Source organism: Pelobates fuscus, chromosome 5 (assembly GCF_036172605.1).
Source record: "Pelobates fuscus isolate aPelFus1 chromosome 5, aPelFus1.pri, whole genome shotgun sequence".
Taxonomy (NCBI): Eukaryota; Metazoa; Chordata; class Amphibia; order Anura; family Pelobatidae; genus Pelobates; species Pelobates fuscus.
In genome coordinates this window covers 256,629,395-256,649,105 of record NC_086321.1, presented here as the reverse complement: position 1 = coordinate 256,649,105, position 19,711 = coordinate 256,629,395, and the positions used below count along the sequence as shown (strand labels likewise).

The following is a 19,711-nucleotide window of genomic DNA, read 5'->3' as shown; positions in this document are numbered from 1 at the left end:
TCTCAAATGTTTTAATATTCTATTTGACAGCAGTGTGATTTTAAGCCTGTTGCTCTTTTTAACTATTCCCAGTTCATACTACCCTTAATATCTTTTTTATTTATTTTTTTGAGAAGTATTTTAAGTAAAAACTTTATTTTACTTTACTCTAAACATTGCTTGAAGCTTAAACTGATTTTTCAGGTGGATTGGTTTCAGGGAAAGACTAATTCGCATGGGGACATCTTCATGTTATCATATGATCATGTAGATTCTTATACTTTTCTGTCTTCTACATTCTTAGCACACCCTTCTGGATAAATTAAAGGGTGAGCTCTTTTCAGAGGACTCTGAATGGTCTTTACCCTTATGCTTCCATGATAGATACAAAAGAATATTACTGAGGTTTGGCATTTGTTTTCAAGAAGTATGCCGGGTGTATCTGATAGAGGATTATGTACTCTACAATTTAGAGGTGTTTTGTTTTATCCAGATCCTTCACTCTCAAAAAATTCAAAAATACAGATTCTAGATTGAGAGAACTGGCATAATATCTCTGCTTTATTTTCACTTGACATCTGTTGATTATCCACTACCACTGCAATATACACATACATGGGAGGCAGATATTAGAATGGCCAAAATAGTATCTTGCTTGGAATCTCTTGATTTCAGTGGCTGTGGTAGAGAGGATACATACCTCTACACCATACTGTCCTGCCCCATGATTAAATCTTTATGGGATTGGTTCAGCATAATATTACGATGCCTGAAAACATATTTGCCCCCTGGCACTTTGGTTGGCTTGCTAAACAGAAAACACCCATAGACGTCTCTTCCAAAATGGGTTGACACTATTTTCTTTAGGGTTTATACAATGTTTGACGAATACCTAGCAAGGACCTGGAACTCTCCCTCACTATCACTGGCATAGGTTAATTCTAAAATGTGGTACTTGGCTAGAACTAAGATATTGCCTGCAGAATTCAGTGAAACCATAGAACATGGTCACCCGCAATGTTTCTCCCTTCCAGGGATGTCCTCATATATTTTATTGCCCTGAGAAGTCCTTGGATATATGGTAGAGTTGTCAGGTAACTAGAATGGCAGAATTAATGGCTCTGCATGGAATAGTTTTTTTTTTTTTTTCTAATGGGATATTGTTTTTCAGGTTAATATTTTGCATTATTTATAAGTACATAGTAATACTGTTTACTCCTTCTAAATTCATTAATATAAAGGATGTGCTTTAGGCACATGTATCGACTTTATAAAGAGTGTCTAAAGAAAGAAAGCATAGTGACGAGTGAAAATATTGTGATCTGATAGATGGTGCTAATTGTTTAAAAGTGGTCTAATCATGGTTGGCACATATCATTGGCTTTCCTCTCTTATCAACTGTGGGAAAAAAGGACAGTTTTATAAATGCACTTCTAAGCACTGTCACAGTAATAATTTCAACTGATGGAAATACGAGTCTAATTTCTGATATAGAATCTCTTGCTAGGGGTGACTTTATTAAAGTGCCACGATCAGAAAAGTGGTTCAAAGTTGTAAAATCTAGTAATTCGACAATGCTGTAAATAAGAACAAACTATTGATGAATGTTCAACTTTTAATACTTTGCACCAATTTTCTGATCTTAGGTTAATTGGATAACCTTTTAGTGTTCATTTACAAGATTATCTTTAGAATGCTTTAAAACACCGCTGTTAACCACAGTCTTGAGTGTCTCTTACCTCTGATTACATTGGTTCTGAAGAAGCTCGACACCTGCTTCTTTGCAACTTAGTCACAAGCTGCTGTGCTAGTTTTTGCTTTATGATACGAATACATGAGTGCTTACCATAAAAAGGTCAACACACTTTGTGTCCAGCATCAGGAATTAGTCATGTGAAGTTCAATATGATGTATTCCTGTATATATACCAATAAACTTTATTTTTTATTTTTATTTTTATTGTTATAAATGTGTGAACAGATAGGGAATTACATTGGGATTTAATAGTTTCAGACTTTTTTGTGCATGTGCACCAACCTTAAATCTGTCAAGAGGTTCTAATACTGATCAACATCAGTTCTCGTTATTTCTTTTTTTCAGCATTTCTCACTTTATCAGCTGTAGAGGTACCAAGTTCCAGGACATATCCATTTGCTTCTAATGGTATTTAATGATTTCAGAGATACAGTCTCCTACTGAGTATTGACGTTTGGTGACATTTTTTGCAGGTCAATGGACCTGGAGAAGAGAAGAGACGAAAGCAAGCTCTAATGTAATGTTTCAAATGCCTCACTCCACTAACCTTTATTGAAAGACGCTCTTTTTTTAAGTAAAAGCACTTTTGGTGACATCATATTAAGAATTGACTTGTTGAAAGTGCCATTATATGTCCAGGAATGGGGGTGTAAAATCAAAGTAATAAAATTGTATGTGCATGTAGAGCAAGCATGTCAAACTCAAAGTCTAGCACGGGCCAAATAAACGAGGTTTAATTTTATGTGGGCCGCAAAAATAAATAAATAGCAGTTTCATAGAAACTTAGGTTTATTTTGAAAAGTACAGTATAAAAAGAAAACCGCATCCCCCTCTACTAAACTACAGCACCCAGTCTACTAAATCGGAGCCCCCCCTCCGTCTACTAAATCGCTGTCCCCTCTCATATACTAAATCCCAGTTACCCCTTTACTAAATCCCAGCAGACTGACAGTCACACACACAGACACACTCACTGACAAACACACAAACACACACACTGACAGACACACTCACTGACAAACACACACACACACACACACTTACACATTCCTGCACACACTCACATCATTAACTGGGGACCAGTAGGGATCTTCTATCTGGAGATCTCCTTCCTGCTCCTCACTGCTCCCTCGCGCGCAGTTTATTGATCCCGGGTGAAGGAATATGACGTCATATTCCGTCATCACTACAGACGGCGCACGCAAGGGAGCAGTGAGGAGCAGGAAGACTGAGCTCCCTCGCCGCCGCCAGCGTCCTGCTTCCTCTCCAACCGGGAAAATTTTAGCAGAGTAGGCACCTGCAATGTGGAGAAAGCAGGTGCCTACTCTGCTTTAACACTAAGCATATACTCATGGGTCGCCGAGTTTGACATGCTTGATGTAGAACATCATATATTTATATAGCACCAACACGTTTTGCAGATATAAATATGGTAAGTAAAGGTTATCAAAAAAAATAAACCTACTATGATTTACAGAAACCAACTGATAAAATGAGTATCTAGATCTCTGTTTGCAAGCTTTCAATCTGAAAAAAAGCAGCATTGAGGAAACATAGGAAGTATTTTGAATAGATTGTAGATATTGTACTTATGGTTGGTAGAATGGGCATATTTTTTCTTGTGTAACAATTTGAGATCATTCTCTAAAGTCTGAATAAAGTGTAGTGTACCTATTAAGTATATGTATTTATTTTTTACATATAATTTTTTTGTATGTTACATAGTCATTTTAACTTTTTTTAGTTGTTATTTTATGAATATTAAAATACAATTGTATATATTTATAGTTTGAATTCCTAGGTTTGCCACATTTTCCTAAAAATATACTGGCCTAGTTACTGCAGGAAAAAGAACCATTGTACACAATTTTTTCATATACCATATTTTTCCGTGTATAAGATGCCCCCACGTATAGGACACCCCCTATTTTTGAGCCCAAAATTAAGAAACCAATATTTGAAACATCAAATAGAACAATTTTAATATTTCAGAGGTGACTTGTGAGGAGAACAACACACTTATGATCCTCATGCCTTCTCTGTGCTACGGTACTCTGTAACATTAATGGCTCAATAGTGGATGCTGGGAGACTACAGCTCCCACAATACAGCGGTTGGTGTGAGGGCATGCTGGGACATCACAGGAGTATTGCCTCTGCTCCCTATTTCCTCCCACATAAATTTAAATCAGAAAGCAAGACCTACCAGAGTTGGAGCAAGCCTTAATATGGCTGCTCCTTTTATGATGTGGCATGTCTCTGGAGCTCCATTGGTGGTAAGTGCTGATGTCTGCTGCAGCTCCCACGCATATATGGACCTCTTCCTCCTTGCCATAACATTTAGAAGTGGATCGGCGGGAGGGAGGCCAGGTATGTGTGTGGGCTGTTGCACCCTGAAATGCGGCAGGCGCCGTGTTAACTTAGGCCCCATACACTATTTTTATTTAGTGCAGTGACATCGTGTATAAGATGACCCCCAATTTCAGACTAAAAAAATAGTCTTGTACATGGAAAAATACGGTAAGTACTGAAGATTGATTGAAATTGAAGATTTGATTAATTGAAGATTTTCAGATAAATCTTATTGCCTAACTTTTTCTATTTTAGACCTTTATAAATTGTTTTTATTTACGGTATTTATTTTATAATGTGTGAAATATTGGCTCTGCATTGTGTATTATTTTCAGAGACCTACTTTCAAGCTAGGACTTCCCAGACTCAACAGACTTTATTTGTTAGAGCTTTTAGTCTACATTCTTAGTTGTATTGCTCCCTATCCCTCTCAGCTCCTCTATTCTAATTACCACCTTTGTGCTTGTTATTGCAGCTGGTACATAATGCCATAGCTCCCATCAAGTCTCTCAATCGTAATCTGCTATGTTTCACCAAAAATACAGTTGTTTGTGTCTTCAGGAAGCACAGTGAAAGTTGTAGTTAAGCTTTCATCAATAGAAAGCTAATACCTGAAGTGAAACGTACAGAAAATGCTGTTTGCCAAAAAAGCCCTGTTGGCCAAGAATTGTTCAGATTTAAATTGCAACTTGAAATTGCCATAAAAATGTTATTAGAGAGTTTCTATTGGCTTGCCACTTCCTTGTAAGAATAATTTAAAGCCTGGAAATTTATTACAATTGAAGCAAATGTGAATAAGCCATCTTTAAGGACTGTTTGGAAAATGTGTACACCTTAAATACCCTGTTCCGTGCTATATTACAAATGGAGTACAGAAACATAAATATATAACCCCTACTAAAGTAATAGATAAAAAAAAAATGACCTTACTAGCGCACTTAGAGTAAAATAAGACACAATTTATTTTTCTGTATATCTATATTACAAATGACTTTAAACTCCCTCAGTTCTCCCTTCAGTCATCAGATGCCAGGCGTACTGGGCCCAGGGTGACTGACGTGAATGTGACAACTGCTCAAATTGAGCATTGTCACATTCCATTAGAACAATGTGGCTACACTTCTGTGTTTGGCCATGCCTCCGCAACGTCCTTCCAGACATTGCAGTTTGGCAGGGCTCCCATAGGTGGGCAAACAGGGTCTAAGTCCACCAGTCTTGGCTCGGCCACTAAGCTGAGCTGAAAAGCACATGTAGAGAAACTGTATGTTTTCCTCCTATTTCTCAGATTTAAATGCATAGGCTGTAGGGATCCCCTGCTAGAAAATCCAAAAATACATCATATAGGATCTAATGGCGTAGGACTTTTCCTTCCACCCATCATGAATGTGAAAATGTGTGCTCTGATAAACATCAACGCACTTATTGTAATGTAAAAACCTGTCAGACCAAAATTAAACGAAATACCTAGGGGCACATGAGTTATTTCCAAAATTTAGAATCCAAAAATGTATCTATTTTGGTGTAATTTTCTTTTACTGAAGTAGTTGTTAAAAAAAAAAAAAAAATATTATACACTAAACCATGAAAAATATTTTTTCTCCTATTTTAATAATAATTATCTTTCTATCTGATCTGTGTTTTAGCCTGGTGTGCTCCTTTAAATATCTATTGCTCTATGGGTTGTTTTTTTTCTTTTTTTCCATGGTTCTCATATTGCTTCTAGATATCTGGCCTTGCTATTATAAATCTTGAGAGGTTTGCAGTTTACTCATTTGATTTCAGTAAATTGTACTGACTGGAATAAAAATGAGATACAATTTGATATGCTTCTTCATGTTTTGTTTTGTTTTTTTATACTTCGTACAGGAAGGAGTTGCAAGAACTGCAGAAACTGTACAAACAAAGCAATGAGCATGCTGCACAGCAGGCAGAACTTATCCAGCAACTCCAGGCTCTCAACATGGATACACAGAAAGTACTTAGAAGTCAGGAAGATGCTCATACGTCAGAAACCATCTCATATCAGAAAGTAGGTGGTTCAGAAACATTGTGTACCAAATACATTTGCAGGTTACTAAAAAAAATCGAAATCTGAACTATTATTTATTTTATCAAGATAATGGTGGGAACAGAGCTGTAACATTCAGCAGTCAAAAAATTGTATCACTTTAAGAATAAACTTTGGTCTTTGAAATGTTCATTATACATATGATATGAAGTTTAGTTAGAACTTTAGTTTCTGAAGATTTTCCCTATCTTGACACAGTATTTGTGGTGATTCCTGAAGGTGCACATTGCCAAAGCATTCACTACAATTGATGTACACCTGTTCGAAGTGTAACGCTTTGCCACATTAAAGTCCATCTGGAAAACTCCCATCTTGCTATAGCAATATTGTAATTCACTAATAAACACTTTATTTGCTTCCTGTGTTTTGAAGAGTACCATCTCCACTATAGTGCATTGCAGTGGTTGTGATGCAATAAATCTGTGGGCACCATCCCCCTCCTTTTTTGTCAAGCTGTTTTGGAGCAGTTTGTCAAAAACTGGGCCTTCTTTGCATTAATAGAATGTATACTCTTCAGTGGGTAGGCTGTTAGCAGTTACAGGATAAGAATGCTTGGGGCATGTATATTGCACTTGGAATGCCCTTTGCTTAAAAAATGTGGAGCTATATAAATTTTAACAATAATTTCTTTAATTAAAAACTTCAACATCTTTATTCACATGGCACATAAACAGACACGTCACATAAACTTCTTGCAGAATTCTCGTTTTGACTCAAATAAGAATGAAAGGCAGTGAAAGTATTCTAAAGTCCATTTAACTCAAACCTGTTGTATTTGCAAGCAAATCTGCAAATCTAGTGTTTATGGAAGATTTGTTACTTGGCAACAGTATTCTTATTACTGTACAGTACTTACTTCAGCTCAGTATTTGAAATCCTTTTATGTGTATATTTAGTTTTTGAAAATGGGAGGTTATAGATGAAGAATCATGCTTTATGCTCATAGAATACTTTTTGTGTTCATTTGTTAGCTGCTAGTGGGTTGTGCTTTTATGTTTAGTGGGTTGCCGTTGTTCACAAAAACAAAGTTGCAAACTAAAGATTATATATTGCATTGTTTGCAATTAATGTTGGATTTGTCCTTTTCTTTTGCTTTGCTTTTTTGGAGCTTTGGTTTCTTCTTTCGCCTTCAAATAATGCACTGAAAAGTTCCCTATTAATTTATTATATTGCCTACCCAGTGCTACCTAACAAAAAGACTAATTTGCCTGGCTTTTGCAGCAGACATTCTCAGTTGTCAATGATGTAATGAATACAAACCTGTCCAAGTTTGGCTCAGCTGAACTCTCACAGCCTATCTTTGCTCTCCAAAGTTGGATGGCTTTATACTGATAATGCAGAAGGCAATCTTCTGTATGATTTATTTTAGACAGTGGCAGAGCAGCTAGGCCTTAGTTTTTATCATAACCAGTACAATAAGTAAGTTGTATTGTTGTTTAGTGTCCCTTTAAGGATTGCTAATATACCACTATACTGATCATATGTGGAAATTATGTTGTAACTTTACTGTCTTGCACTTTTAATGAAAAGCTTTTGAATTATGTTACTTTAAATGTACCTTACATAAAGATGTCTTTTTCCTGAACTACTTATTAGATATCTATATATGTCTTGTTTTATTTATTTTGGTTTACTGACAGCTTTACAATGACTTGAATGCTTGCTATGAAACGGCAAAGTCCAGTGAGACTCAGCTTCGGCAAAGTAATATTGCTCTCACAGAACAGCTACATCAGAAGGAACAGCAGATTAGCCAACTGCAAAGAAGGCTGGAAGAGGCCCTCGATGCATTACCCAAGTCACCCCAGGAACCTCAGGTACAACATTAGGAACAGTAATGTATTTATATTTTATGAGTGGTTCACCAAGCCAGCATTATTATTAGATGTGTGTTCAGTTTTTCCTATGGTGGATATTGACATTTGTTTTAACCTTTTTACTGCATACAGCAACAAACTGCACACATACAGATTATAGATTGTTCTGTGTGCTGGTTGCACAGACCCATTAGACATTTCACTCCATAATGGATATACTGCAATTTTGAATTAGATGTTCTTCCAAAGCCTCTTGGTTTCTTTTTTTTTTTCTTCCTCTTTTAATTTTTTTGCATGGTTTATATTTTATGCTTAACATAACTTTCCTGTTCAGAAACGGATGGGTTGTCTATTTCTTGTTCAACTTTATTTTTTTGTACAGATTAATTTTGGACTGATATTGAATGATACAAAGAGATAGGGTAGGGCTGCGCCAGCAGAAATATAAAATAACGTAAAATAGTCCAAAAGAGTCTCACTAGAGTAAAAATGCTTGATGGAATATAGATGAGTAGACTTTTCGGTAGGGGTGGGTGCGTCCTAATGTGTCTGGTTATTCGCATACATTAAAAACAAAGAGACAGGGCAGCCAGTAGTGCTTTACGTCTAAAATCCAAAACGTAAAATTAGTAGTAGAAGGTAGAGAACTCACATATAAAAGAGCTATGGGGGCGGAGCCGAGCTGCCAACTCGAGCAGACGCACGTTTGATGAGCTCCGGGATGAAATCACACAAAACGTCGAAACGAGAACGATTTTCCTTGATAAAACTATCAAAACACCGCATATACTCACGATGGGTCGACGGTCCAAAAAACCCAAGGCAGACAAACCCGCTGAAGGCAGGAATATCGAGGAATACCTCCGCCGGGCGCAGGGAGCTTATGGCCCCAAGATGGCCGCCGACTCAGACGACAACACTGACTCCTCCGAGGAGATGTTACAAAGCAGAAGCACGGCGGATTTAATACTCCCACCACAGCTCTTACGGGTCCCACAGGGCACACAACCAATGCCTGTGACGGCTGCTGTGCTGAGAGACATGCTAGCCGACCTCCAAAAAAACGCTACAAGCCGACATGGCCACGATCCGGACTGACCTTTCAGGCCTGGTTGGAAGACTGACCACCGTGGAGACCGCGTCAGACAGCCACACAAAGTCAATAACGGCACTAGAACTGGAGGTACAGGCTCTAAAGAAGCAACAAGCCACTCTGGAACAACGCTTTGCGCAAACGGAAGATGCCAGGAGCCGCACAAACGTCACAGTACGCGGGATTCCTGAAGATATACCTAACGGGGAGCTCCTACACCTTATGAGAAGGTTGGTGGAATCCCTCTTACAGCCCAAGCAAGCAAAAGCCATAACCTTTGAGGGTTTTTTTCGCATACCGAAGCCGAGAGGAGCCCCAGCACTAGCATCTAGGGATGTGGTGGTTCATTTCCACTCCCTCAGAGATAAAATGCTGATACTAACTGCACTGAAAGGCGCCTCACCCTCTGTCTTCGAAAACATGAAGCTCTCGTTTTATGCAGACCTCACCGGGGACACCATGATGTGGAGAAAGTCATTGCAACCCCTCACAAGCCAACTTAGAGCCCTGGACATTAACTACCGTTGGAGATCACCGCGGATACTCCAAATACAGCGGGGTGACATGAGCTACTCGGGTGCAAACCCTGCAACAAGCAGTTGACCTACTGGACACCCTGGGACTCCCAAGAGACTCTCTCACATCACCCGCAACGAAGGGGAACTCCACGACGCAGCACCCGCGGAACCTCACTCGGACCAAGCAGGCAACTGCAATCAAGGCACGAGACATTACAGTGGCCCCCACATGTAGCCTGGAACCAGCCTAATGGGCATCAGACTGTTACCACCACACCGCTTACTCCTCTAAAAGCAGCCGACTCAATGGTGTTTAGCGCCATACTACCTGGTTAAATAGTTATGTTTATTTTTAAATTGTTTTCGTTTGGGTCTTAGGATCCCACAAAGCTTCACTGTATGTTCTGTTTTTTACTTAATTCTCCTGACAAGCGGAGTTAGTCTGCGGACAATCCGGCCCCTAACCCCCGGCTCTGCACCACTACAACAACTGTGGGAATCGGCAGAGGCGTACTTCATCACCAGTGCTAGGTGCCCACTGTCACACGCAACTGCATAGCCTAGACTAGAACACCGGTCAGGGCACGAGCACCCTTTCCTAACTTATAGCCTCTAAGGCGAGACGACACTCTTTAAGCGGCCCTAAGTCTTAACTTCCCTTAAGTCACTCACTCCATTTTAATGGGTCTATTGGCCTCATAGCGAGGGCTCCCAAACACATACCCGAGCATTGACGTAGATGAGCCCCATCACAAGGGATACTCCCCTCGCACATATGGGTCAAGCCCACACACGCTGGAACAATCATACAAGATATCCACGGTTACTATACACATAGACACTAAGGCACACCAGCCGGACATCTCTCCTGAGCTATTTAACTATTGCTACTAAAAGCTGGAGCTTAGCTACTTGTTAAAAATGTACTAACTAAAATGTGCGTTCAATCATACTAACGTGTACGTATTGACATCTGTATATGCTGTTGTGGCAAAGTGTTGAAAATCTGTACCCACCCGCACAATCAAAAATAAAGAATTAAAACAAAAAAAGAGCTATGGCCAGCTTTTGAACTATTTTACGCTATTTTATTTTTCTGCTGGCATAGCCCTACCCTATCTCCTTGTATTGTCTCATCTATTTAAGGATTTGAGGGGTCTCCTTCATTTGGGTTGCTGCCTATCTACATATTGTTTGTTAATTAGAGCTGATTTCCTTTTGTATTTTGTGATATTGAATGATATCTAGAAATGCTGCATATAGTACAATGGACATAGGAGGAAAGCAGCCTGCTCCTCAATTACCACCAATTTGTCTGGTCCCCTTGCATTGACCAATAAAATGCCTCATAGAGAAGCATTGACAAGCAAGAAGTTGCTAACCTCATTCCCCCACCCTCCCCAACTGCAATTCTTAACTCCTCTGACCTAAGCAGAATTAGCTGATTTACATTTCTAAACATGGCAATAAGGACCTCCCCCTTTAACAGTTTTGCTTGTCATAACGCATAAACTCTCTTGAGGTTGAGCTGACATTAGTGTAAGATAGTGTTTAGGGAAACTGTGTGCCTCACACCCAGGGTGTTGCTATGGCTGTGTAAAAAAAAGGTGATTTAAATCCTTAATGGCACAGTGAGACTGAAAGAGGCACTTAAACCAATTCATTGTTGAAAGAGTTTTGTGCTTTAACAGACTGTTTAATCTCTCATTATGTTTAATAACAGTTTTACTATAGCAGTCAAGAGTGAAACAGATATTCATTTACAAGTGATAAGTTTCTCATCTGACTAATGTACGACTAACATTTTTTCAGTTTGAGCAAGAGTCTCCAAATACAATACAAAATATCTTGTTTGTAAACTAAGATCTTCATGAAGCTTTTGCATACTAATTAAGTTTTTGCAGTTTTGTAACAAATTTAAATATAGATGGATAGAGGCTATAGTATATATTGGGATAGGGCATAATGTTTGTGAAGGGATAGCGGCTGTGAAGATGGGACAGAGCTCTAATAGGGGAATAAGGGCTGTGATGGATGGGATTGGTGCTGTCATTTTTGGGGCTCTGGTATATGGGTAATAGGGAATTCAATGTGTGGGGGAGAAGGACTGTGATGGTGGGGATAGGGGCTATAGTGTATAGGGTGGATAAGGGCTGTGGTGTGTAGAGGGATAGGGACTGTAATGTGGGATATAGGGCTGTGATGTGGGGGTAAGGGATGTAGTGTTTGGGTGAGATATTAGAAGTAGTGTTTGATGGGGATGGGGCTGTGTTTGGAGAATGTGGGTATTTTGGGGGGTAGAGGCAGTAGCGAGGGTAGAAACTGTAAAGGGGCTGTGTTGTTGGGGGGGAGGTAAGAGCTATGCAAAGGAAGATATGGATAGTAATTTAGGGGACAGAGGCTGGGATGGTTGATTAGAACAGTGATGTGGAAAAGGCCTGTGATGGGGCAGTAATGGGGGTAGGGATTGTGATAAAGAATAAGGGCTGAAGTCGGGGATAGGGGTTGTGATAGGGGTTAGGGGCAGTAATGGGGGGGGGGGGGAGTTTAATATTATTCCCACCTCCCTGAGGCTTACCTTTGGCCAAGGAGGGGGAATCCTGATACCTGATGGTCCAGTGGGAGAATCGGACACCTTCTTCTGGCTAACACTGGGGAATGTAGCCATGGGTTTCCGTGGAAACTCACGGCAGTGCTCTGCTACAGTAGAGGAGAGAGAAAAAGCTCTCCCTTCTACCCTTTAGCATCAGGGTGGCCATGGATCCTCTTTTCTGGGCCAGAGCTTCTCGAGCTCCAGCACATCTGTGCCCGGCCAGGGAGTTCTCTTGATTTCATCTGTCAACCTTGGTCCATGGCCATCATCGAATTTGCCCAGTTTGCATGATGACCAGTCTGTTTTGTTGAGATGCATCACGAGAATACATTTGCTGTATCCTGGGAATATGTCCTCTTGTATTACCTCAATCCAGAAAATGATACAATAGCTTTTACTGGGGTTAATGAAATGAGATTTTTTTTCTTTAAAATTATTTTATCTATTGATTTAAATTTATGGTAATAATACTGGATCCAATATATTTAATTACTCACTGCGTATGCCTGTGTGTGATATGTTTGCATGTGTTTATCTGTATATCAAAGTATTCTGTGCAATTCTGCAGTGCTTTGTTCTCTTCCTTCCATGAGATGTTAGTGCAACATTGCCCCTGAGAGAAAGTGTATAAGTTTAAGAATTCCTCCATTAATGTACTGGATAAGATCCATTGAACTTATGACTTATAAAACTGAAAAAAAAAATTAGCTAAACGTAAGGAAGGCTGAGCATTCTCTCTACGTTTAAATCCATTCAGAACATGAAACATGGAATATGAGTTGGGTTTTGAAGCTTTCTGGTGAGCATAAAAAAAGGGAATTTGGAGGTGTTTCCCGCAGAGATCCACTCTTCTGGTTTCAGAAAAACAGTCTCGTGATCTTACTGTAACGTGAAAAAATAGCTTTTAAAATAAAACAATAGGGGCATAAATAATAAAATATATTTAAACCAAAGACATGGCTGACAAAAGTATAAAACAATGTCTATTCATAAACAAAAAGTAACAAATGAAACTGTTGAATTTAATTTAATATAATCTTAGCTGGGTGTTTCATTCCCACATCATCTATGACAACGATCTCTGCTATGCAGTAATACGTAAATGGGAAATGAACGCTGGATATTTTATTTACTCTTCTAAAAATAATACTAAATAGTAATATTAGTAATATTAGAAGATTTAGATGGTAATTAGACTATTGAGATTTTTGGGTTATATTTTTCATTCACTTTTTAAGAAAGTTATAGGTGTTTATAATACTAAATAGTATATATTTTTATAGGATCCTTCCTTTCATTATCCAATTATGTAAGCCACCTGTTAAAATAGGATTTAGTGTTAAGAGATTTGGATGGGAATTACATTACCCATATTGGGAATTCCAGTGTGTATGTGTCTTGTTTGTTTGTTTCTTGGCACTACCTGCAACCTAGACTTCGAAGCCTTCTACAGTGTCTGTGCCAGAGGAAAAGTGTGATTTGGGATTAAAACAGGAATAAAGAGTGAAGCTTACTTTCCATTGTCCAAATACAGCTGCACTCCTACCTCGCTTCTGCAAATCTCAGAACCCAGGAGCACTAAAAAGAATGTCAGCCAGTATTACCATGCTCTCTCTGAGTGCTTCAAACAAGGATGTCATTAATGTGCTTCACCGGTGTTAACAGGTTTATTGCATTAATCAGAGAAACATCTTTAGAGACAATTTACTTGTAAAATGTTATGCTCTGTATTTCTCACACTTCTCCGTTCTATAGGTATTGCTGTATGTGCCTTAGGAAATATATAAACCAAATATAAATGTGTTTGCGCAATATATTCTTTTAAGCAGACCTCCAGATTTATGTAAAACAAAAAGGTCTGTTTCAGAGCTGGCTGAAGAGCATATAATATCCTCAAGTAACAAGTAAATGCCAACACATTGAGCCACAACAAAACCAAGAATGTACCTGCTTTCTTTTCCATGTCAAACATGCTAAACATAGAATGTTAATGACTCATATTGCAGAATTTAGACTAAAATTGCAAGGCTGTGATTATAGCTGAGTTGGAAAATGTTTCCAAACCTATTATTTTAGCCTGAATTTTGAAATTCATTTTTCAGTTCACGAAAATTTGGAGTATAGTGAGTAAACCTCAATGTTCAAATTGTTTGAGAATATTTGCAATAATCGAATCCTTGGTTTTATGGCCAGTACAATAAGTGCATGGCAAAGTTACTATACCACTAACCAAAAATAGAAAAAGAGGGGGGGGGGGGGGGGGGGGAAATGCGATTTGTAATCACTTAAGATTTTTTTTTTCCTGTTGCACTACACCATAAAACTTTCATTTGGAAATGTATTCTCTTTTGATTATAACTTTTACCAGTGTGATTAATAAATATTTAATTGTGTTTACTGAACAAATGCAGCTAGTGTCTAGCTGTCTTGTTGCTTAAGTTTGTACATGTACCTGCTGACATCAAAGACTGGTTTAGTAGAAACGGCATCCACGTAATTAACTTGAATTTAATATTTTTATTTGTAATAGAAGATCTGACAGGTTATCACTTCCTACTGCTATATAATTCTGTTGCATCTGCTACAACATTATTTTAAATTCTCCTCTGCAGTTCATAGCCACAATTGGTTCAATCAAAAAAACAACTGTTGAATTGTTCAGGGGATTGATTGGTAGGGAGCCCTGCTAATTAAAAGTTAAAATATGTAGGGTTCCTGTATATAAGTCTATGGACTAAAATGATATATTCGTTAAACTGTGAATTGTGGAGCATTGCCCAGAAATGTTAAAAAATTAAGACAAATTGGTTGAACTGCAAATATTGATTAGTTGGAGATTTATTTCCAGTTTGGCTATTTATTTATTGTACAAATTTTTTATTTTATTTTTTAAATCCCCCATCAGCTCCCCACACTTCTCACGTCGGTGCATAAAACCATTAAGAGTTTTGTTACGGACCGTTTCAGCAGGAAAGGGGTTAAAATCCGTTTAGGCGATATGCCCCTTTCTGAGAGACAGGCACAGCTACTGCAGAACACCAAACTCCCGAACTGGATACAAAATAGCACTCCAAACTGGAACCTCACGAATAGCTGCTAGCAGACGAACAGGAAAAGCAGACATCAGCTTACACTCCTAGCAATCAATCTCTAACAGCATACAGTGAATCCCCCCAAGAACGAGACAAGGCTCCGGGTTGAGGGTCAAGCAGTGGTCTGAGGTGCTGGCACACCCAGCCTGGTTTTTATTACAAGTGTACACATACAGGCCACACCCAGGGGGAGGCATAAAATAACCAATAGTATCACGGGTGCAACCCACACATCCCCTCCCCTCCCCTTAGTGTGACACATAATCCCATTATACATACAGTTAAAACATACTTTTTACCCAACTTTCATAACTCTAAAACCATACATTATGGTGCACATTATTAGGTGAATGGCACGTAGACCACACAAATACAGTTTAATTGCCATGGAGCCAAAGTCTTTCCCATAGTCTTTCATTATATGAATAGGCTCCATGGCATAGCTATCTGGGGGTATCACCGCTCACACAGGGCAAGTACCGAATGGCCCCACTGTGTTTAAAGGGCCAGAATGAGTGACATGCACTCTGTTAGGGCCGAATACGTTTTTTAAAAGGGCCCAATCTCCCAGGGCCATAGTCCAAAGGCAGCAGGCGGGCAACCAGGCTCCTCCAATGCAATGTGGCGAGATTGGTCTCGTCACAAGTTTCACCTATTCTTCTCCTAGATCTTTATTAAGGAGTGTTTGGCAAAAACATGTTCATATCCCTTCGCATCAGTGACTGATCGTAATGAAAGAGTCGAAAAAATACATACATTTTATATATTATACAAACAGAAAATACTGTATTCGAAAAACATTTTGTGACTGGCGAGAAAACAATGTTAATTGTTCTTATTGTGTATGTTGGAGTAATTTATAATCTACATTTTTGATTTTTCTAAAATGTATTGGATGAACATATACCTTTACCTAATACCTAATAAGGGTCATTGAATAAAATGCACCTGTGTTGCAGGAGTTTGTCAAAAACATGAAAACATAATACGAAAACTTTTGCTTCTCCTCTGTTGATGTGTAGGAGTTCCATCCTTCTTTACCCTTCCATAACCCTTATATTTTGAAATTATTTTTCTTAGTCACACTACTTTTATGAAGTATTCTAAATTATATCAATTATTTTCAAAGCAGCGTTAGAATGTCTGACACAAGATTGTGTGTTGTTTTTTTAATGAGGCTTTTTCTGTGTGGAAGACTAACAATTGTTTACAGTTCATTCAAAAAGCAACCCTGCACAGAGCCAACATTTCTTTTTTTATTCTTCCCGTCTTTTTTTTTTTTTTTTTTTGTGAATATTTTTATTTTTTATATTTCTTTTATTGCTTTTTGTTTTTCTGGAATTTAGTAAAGCATACTTTTTTCAGACTCACAGGTCCCTGTCAGGAATGATTAGCATAAAAGACTGCAATGTTTACATGTGAACGGTTAAAACCTGAGGGACCTGACACCCAGACCACTTCATTGAGCTGAAGTGATCTGGGTGACTATAGTGCCCTTTTAAATTGAATTCTGGGATAATATGGTCCAGTAGATCACATTTTTCTTTCATTTTAACAAATTACATAATGGAATTAAATTGAATGTTGAATATTTTTTTAAGCTTATCCAAATCAAGATATGAAATATTAAGAGAGTGCTTGCGTTAATATGACACTTCTCTAAACTCCTTTAAAATAGAATTTAGGGAATTTGTAGATGTAAATAAATGTTTAATTGGAAGGATAATATCATCCGCAAACAAACCAGTTTTGTGGACATTACCAATTTCTTTTTTTTTTTTTGTAAATATAGTTTTTATTTTTGTTTTGTTTACGTTCAAAGTTTGGAGACTCGCAGGTCTCTAGTCAAGTTAAAATATGCAGACAGGTTTAACGATCAGTATCAAAAAGATCTCGGGCTCGCAGGCCCTCATGGGTAAGTAAACAGGTAGATACAGTGTCACAGGTGTTTGAGCAAGAGCATAATGTGTGCCCTGTCCCTTGTTGAGGGCAGTACTTTTGCATGTTCAGTTGGGCTCGCAGGCCCCTTGTAATGTCTGGCTCGCAGGTCCCGTATTACACGTGGGCATGTAGCGTTATGTTAGTCAAGTTTCGTGTGCTTGGATTATTTGCATCCCTAGTGTGTGTTCGAGGCTCATGGTAGTATGCACCTTCTGGGAGGAGTGTTGCAGTACTTGGTATTGGGTCTCCTTCCCGTTCGGGATCTGTTAGCTATGTGTGCCACAGCGGGGCGTTGCGTGTGACCGCTGTGGTATACTTAAACCTGTGTCTGAAAGCGTGATATGTTGAGTGCTGCTGTGTAGGTAGCAGCGCAGAGTGAACGTGTCTTTATTTTAGTAGAATGGAGGTGCGCATTGGAGCTCCAGGGTGGGCCGGTCCTGGATTCCAGTCTCGAGTCGCGTTCAGTCTAAGCCGTGGTGGGGGGGGGAGGGGGGGGTCGGGGTCCAGTCGTGTCTCTGTCTTTGAGCTTGTCCAGGAAGGTGTCCTTGGCGGTTTCAAGGAGCCACAGTGTCCAGGTCTCAGCGTATGTCTGGGGTTTGTCTGAGGCTGACATGAGCAGGTTTTCTATGGCCCTAAGTTCTTCCATCTTGGCAAACCATACCCTCAGCGGGGGTGCGGTCTTTTGTTTCCAGTAGAGGGGGACTATCTGTTTAGCTACGTTTAGGATCCTAACCGTCATAGACCTCTTGTATTTGGATTTAGATACTGTGGTGTGGTGAAGGAGCATTGCTGCCGGTTCCAGGGGGGGGGGGGCGTCCGAGAACATCTTTACAATTTTGTGTATGTCTTCCCAGTATGGTCTAATTAGTTCGCATTCCCACCATACGTGGATTGCGGTCCCTGTTTCCTTCTCGCACCTCCAGCAGAGATTGGTGTGTTCTGGGTCTATGTTGTGGAGGAGGTGTGGGGTGCGGTACCAGTTTGTCAGGAGTTTGAATGCTGTCTCCTGGGTCTTGCTGTGTGTCGAGCAGTGGTGGGTGAGGTAGCATATCTGCTCCCATTCTGCGTCTGTGAATGTCGTGTTCAGTGCCGCTTCCCATTTCCCCATGAATAAAGGTTTAGCAGTAGGTGTCCCTGTTAGTAATAATGTGTATATGAGGGAGACCCCGTGTGTCGTTGGGTCTGGGCTATCGCACAGTGTCTCGAACGCTGTCCGGGTCCTGGTGAGTGCGGTGCCTTGCGGTAGGGTGCGTATGAAGGCGGTAAGTTGAGCGTGTTTGAAGCATTGTGTGAAGGTGGGTGTCTCACCTCCTAGCATGGATGTTAGTGGTGTGCATTTGCCGTTGGTGATGACGTGGTGCAGTCTCGGAATCGGGGTCTGGGGGGTGTTTTGAAAGGCTTTCGGGTCGAAGCCCGGTTGGAAGTCTGCGTTATGTACCAGAGGTGTCAGGGGGGATGGGTAGGGTGCCAAGCTATGTGTTTTCGCCGTTTTGCGCCAGATGTCCAGAGTGGATTTAGTGTACGGGGACATGGCTCGGGTGTCTGGGTCCTTCCTGCCCCAGGGTATGGTTGCGAGCGGCATGCTCGCCTCCGATTCCTCCGCTATTTTCCACATTTTATGGACTCCGCTTTTCGTCCATTCCATCACCCTCTGGAGATGTGTGGCCGTGTGGTATGAGCGGAAGTCCGGCAGTGCTAGGCCCCCCATGTTTTTTGGTTTCATTAGGGTGGTGGTTTTCATCCTGGGACGTCTACCGTCCCAGATGTATTTGATCATGGCTGTGTTTAGTGTGGCAAAAAACGCCCCGGGGAGTTTAATTGGGATGGTTTGAAAGAGGTATAGTAGGCGTGGGAGGAAATTCATTTTGATGACCTGGACTCTCCCGAGCCAGGATATGTGTGGGTGTGCCCATTCTTTCATGTCTTTCTGGAAGGTGGTGAGTGTGGTGGCGAAGTTGGCTTGGAAGAGGTCTTTGCTGTCCCTAGTCAGCCAGGTTCCTAGGTACCTGATTTTTTGGTCTGCCCATTGGAATGGGAAGCTCTGGCGTAGGGGGTCAGCGCGTCTTTTGGGGATATTGACGTTCAGGATGTGGGATTTAGCATAGTTGATTTTTAAGTTGGAGATCTCTCCGAATTCCTTAAAGGCCTGTTGGATGTTGGGCAAGGTTATTTCTGGGTTGGTGATAAAGAATAACAGGTCGTCTGCGAAGGCGGCCACTTTATGGTGGACGTCGCCCGTCGTGATGCCTGTGATGTCAATGTTGCTTCTGATATGTGTCAGGAATGGTTCTAAGGCTAGGACAAACAAAAGTGGGGATAAGGGGCAGCCCTGTCTGGTGCCGTTGTGTATTGTGAGTTCGGGGGTCAGCGCGCCGTTAACCAGGACGTGTGCCGTCGGCTCATGGTATAGGGCGGTGATCCAGCGCATCATGTGGGTTCCCAGGCCCGCGTGTGTCAGGGTGTCGAAAAGGTATGTCCAACCGACTCTGTCGAAGGCCTTCTCC

At 40.2% G+C, this 19,711-nt stretch overlaps 1 protein-coding gene across 1 annotated transcript in view; it reads left to right on the top strand.

Annotated features, from left to right (window-relative positions):
• The window catches only part of CNTLN (centlein), a 302,717-nt gene that overhangs the window by 78,000 nt on the left and 205,006 nt on the right, over positions 1 to 19,711 (top strand). Inside the window, exons 8-9 of the mRNA XM_063455244.1 lie at positions 5,952 to 6,114; positions 7,794 to 7,970. Of these exons, the coding sequence (XP_063311314.1) occupies positions 5,952 to 6,114; positions 7,794 to 7,970 (340 nt within the window). The remainder of the gene's footprint in view (positions 1 to 5,951; positions 6,115 to 7,793; positions 7,971 to 19,711) is intronic.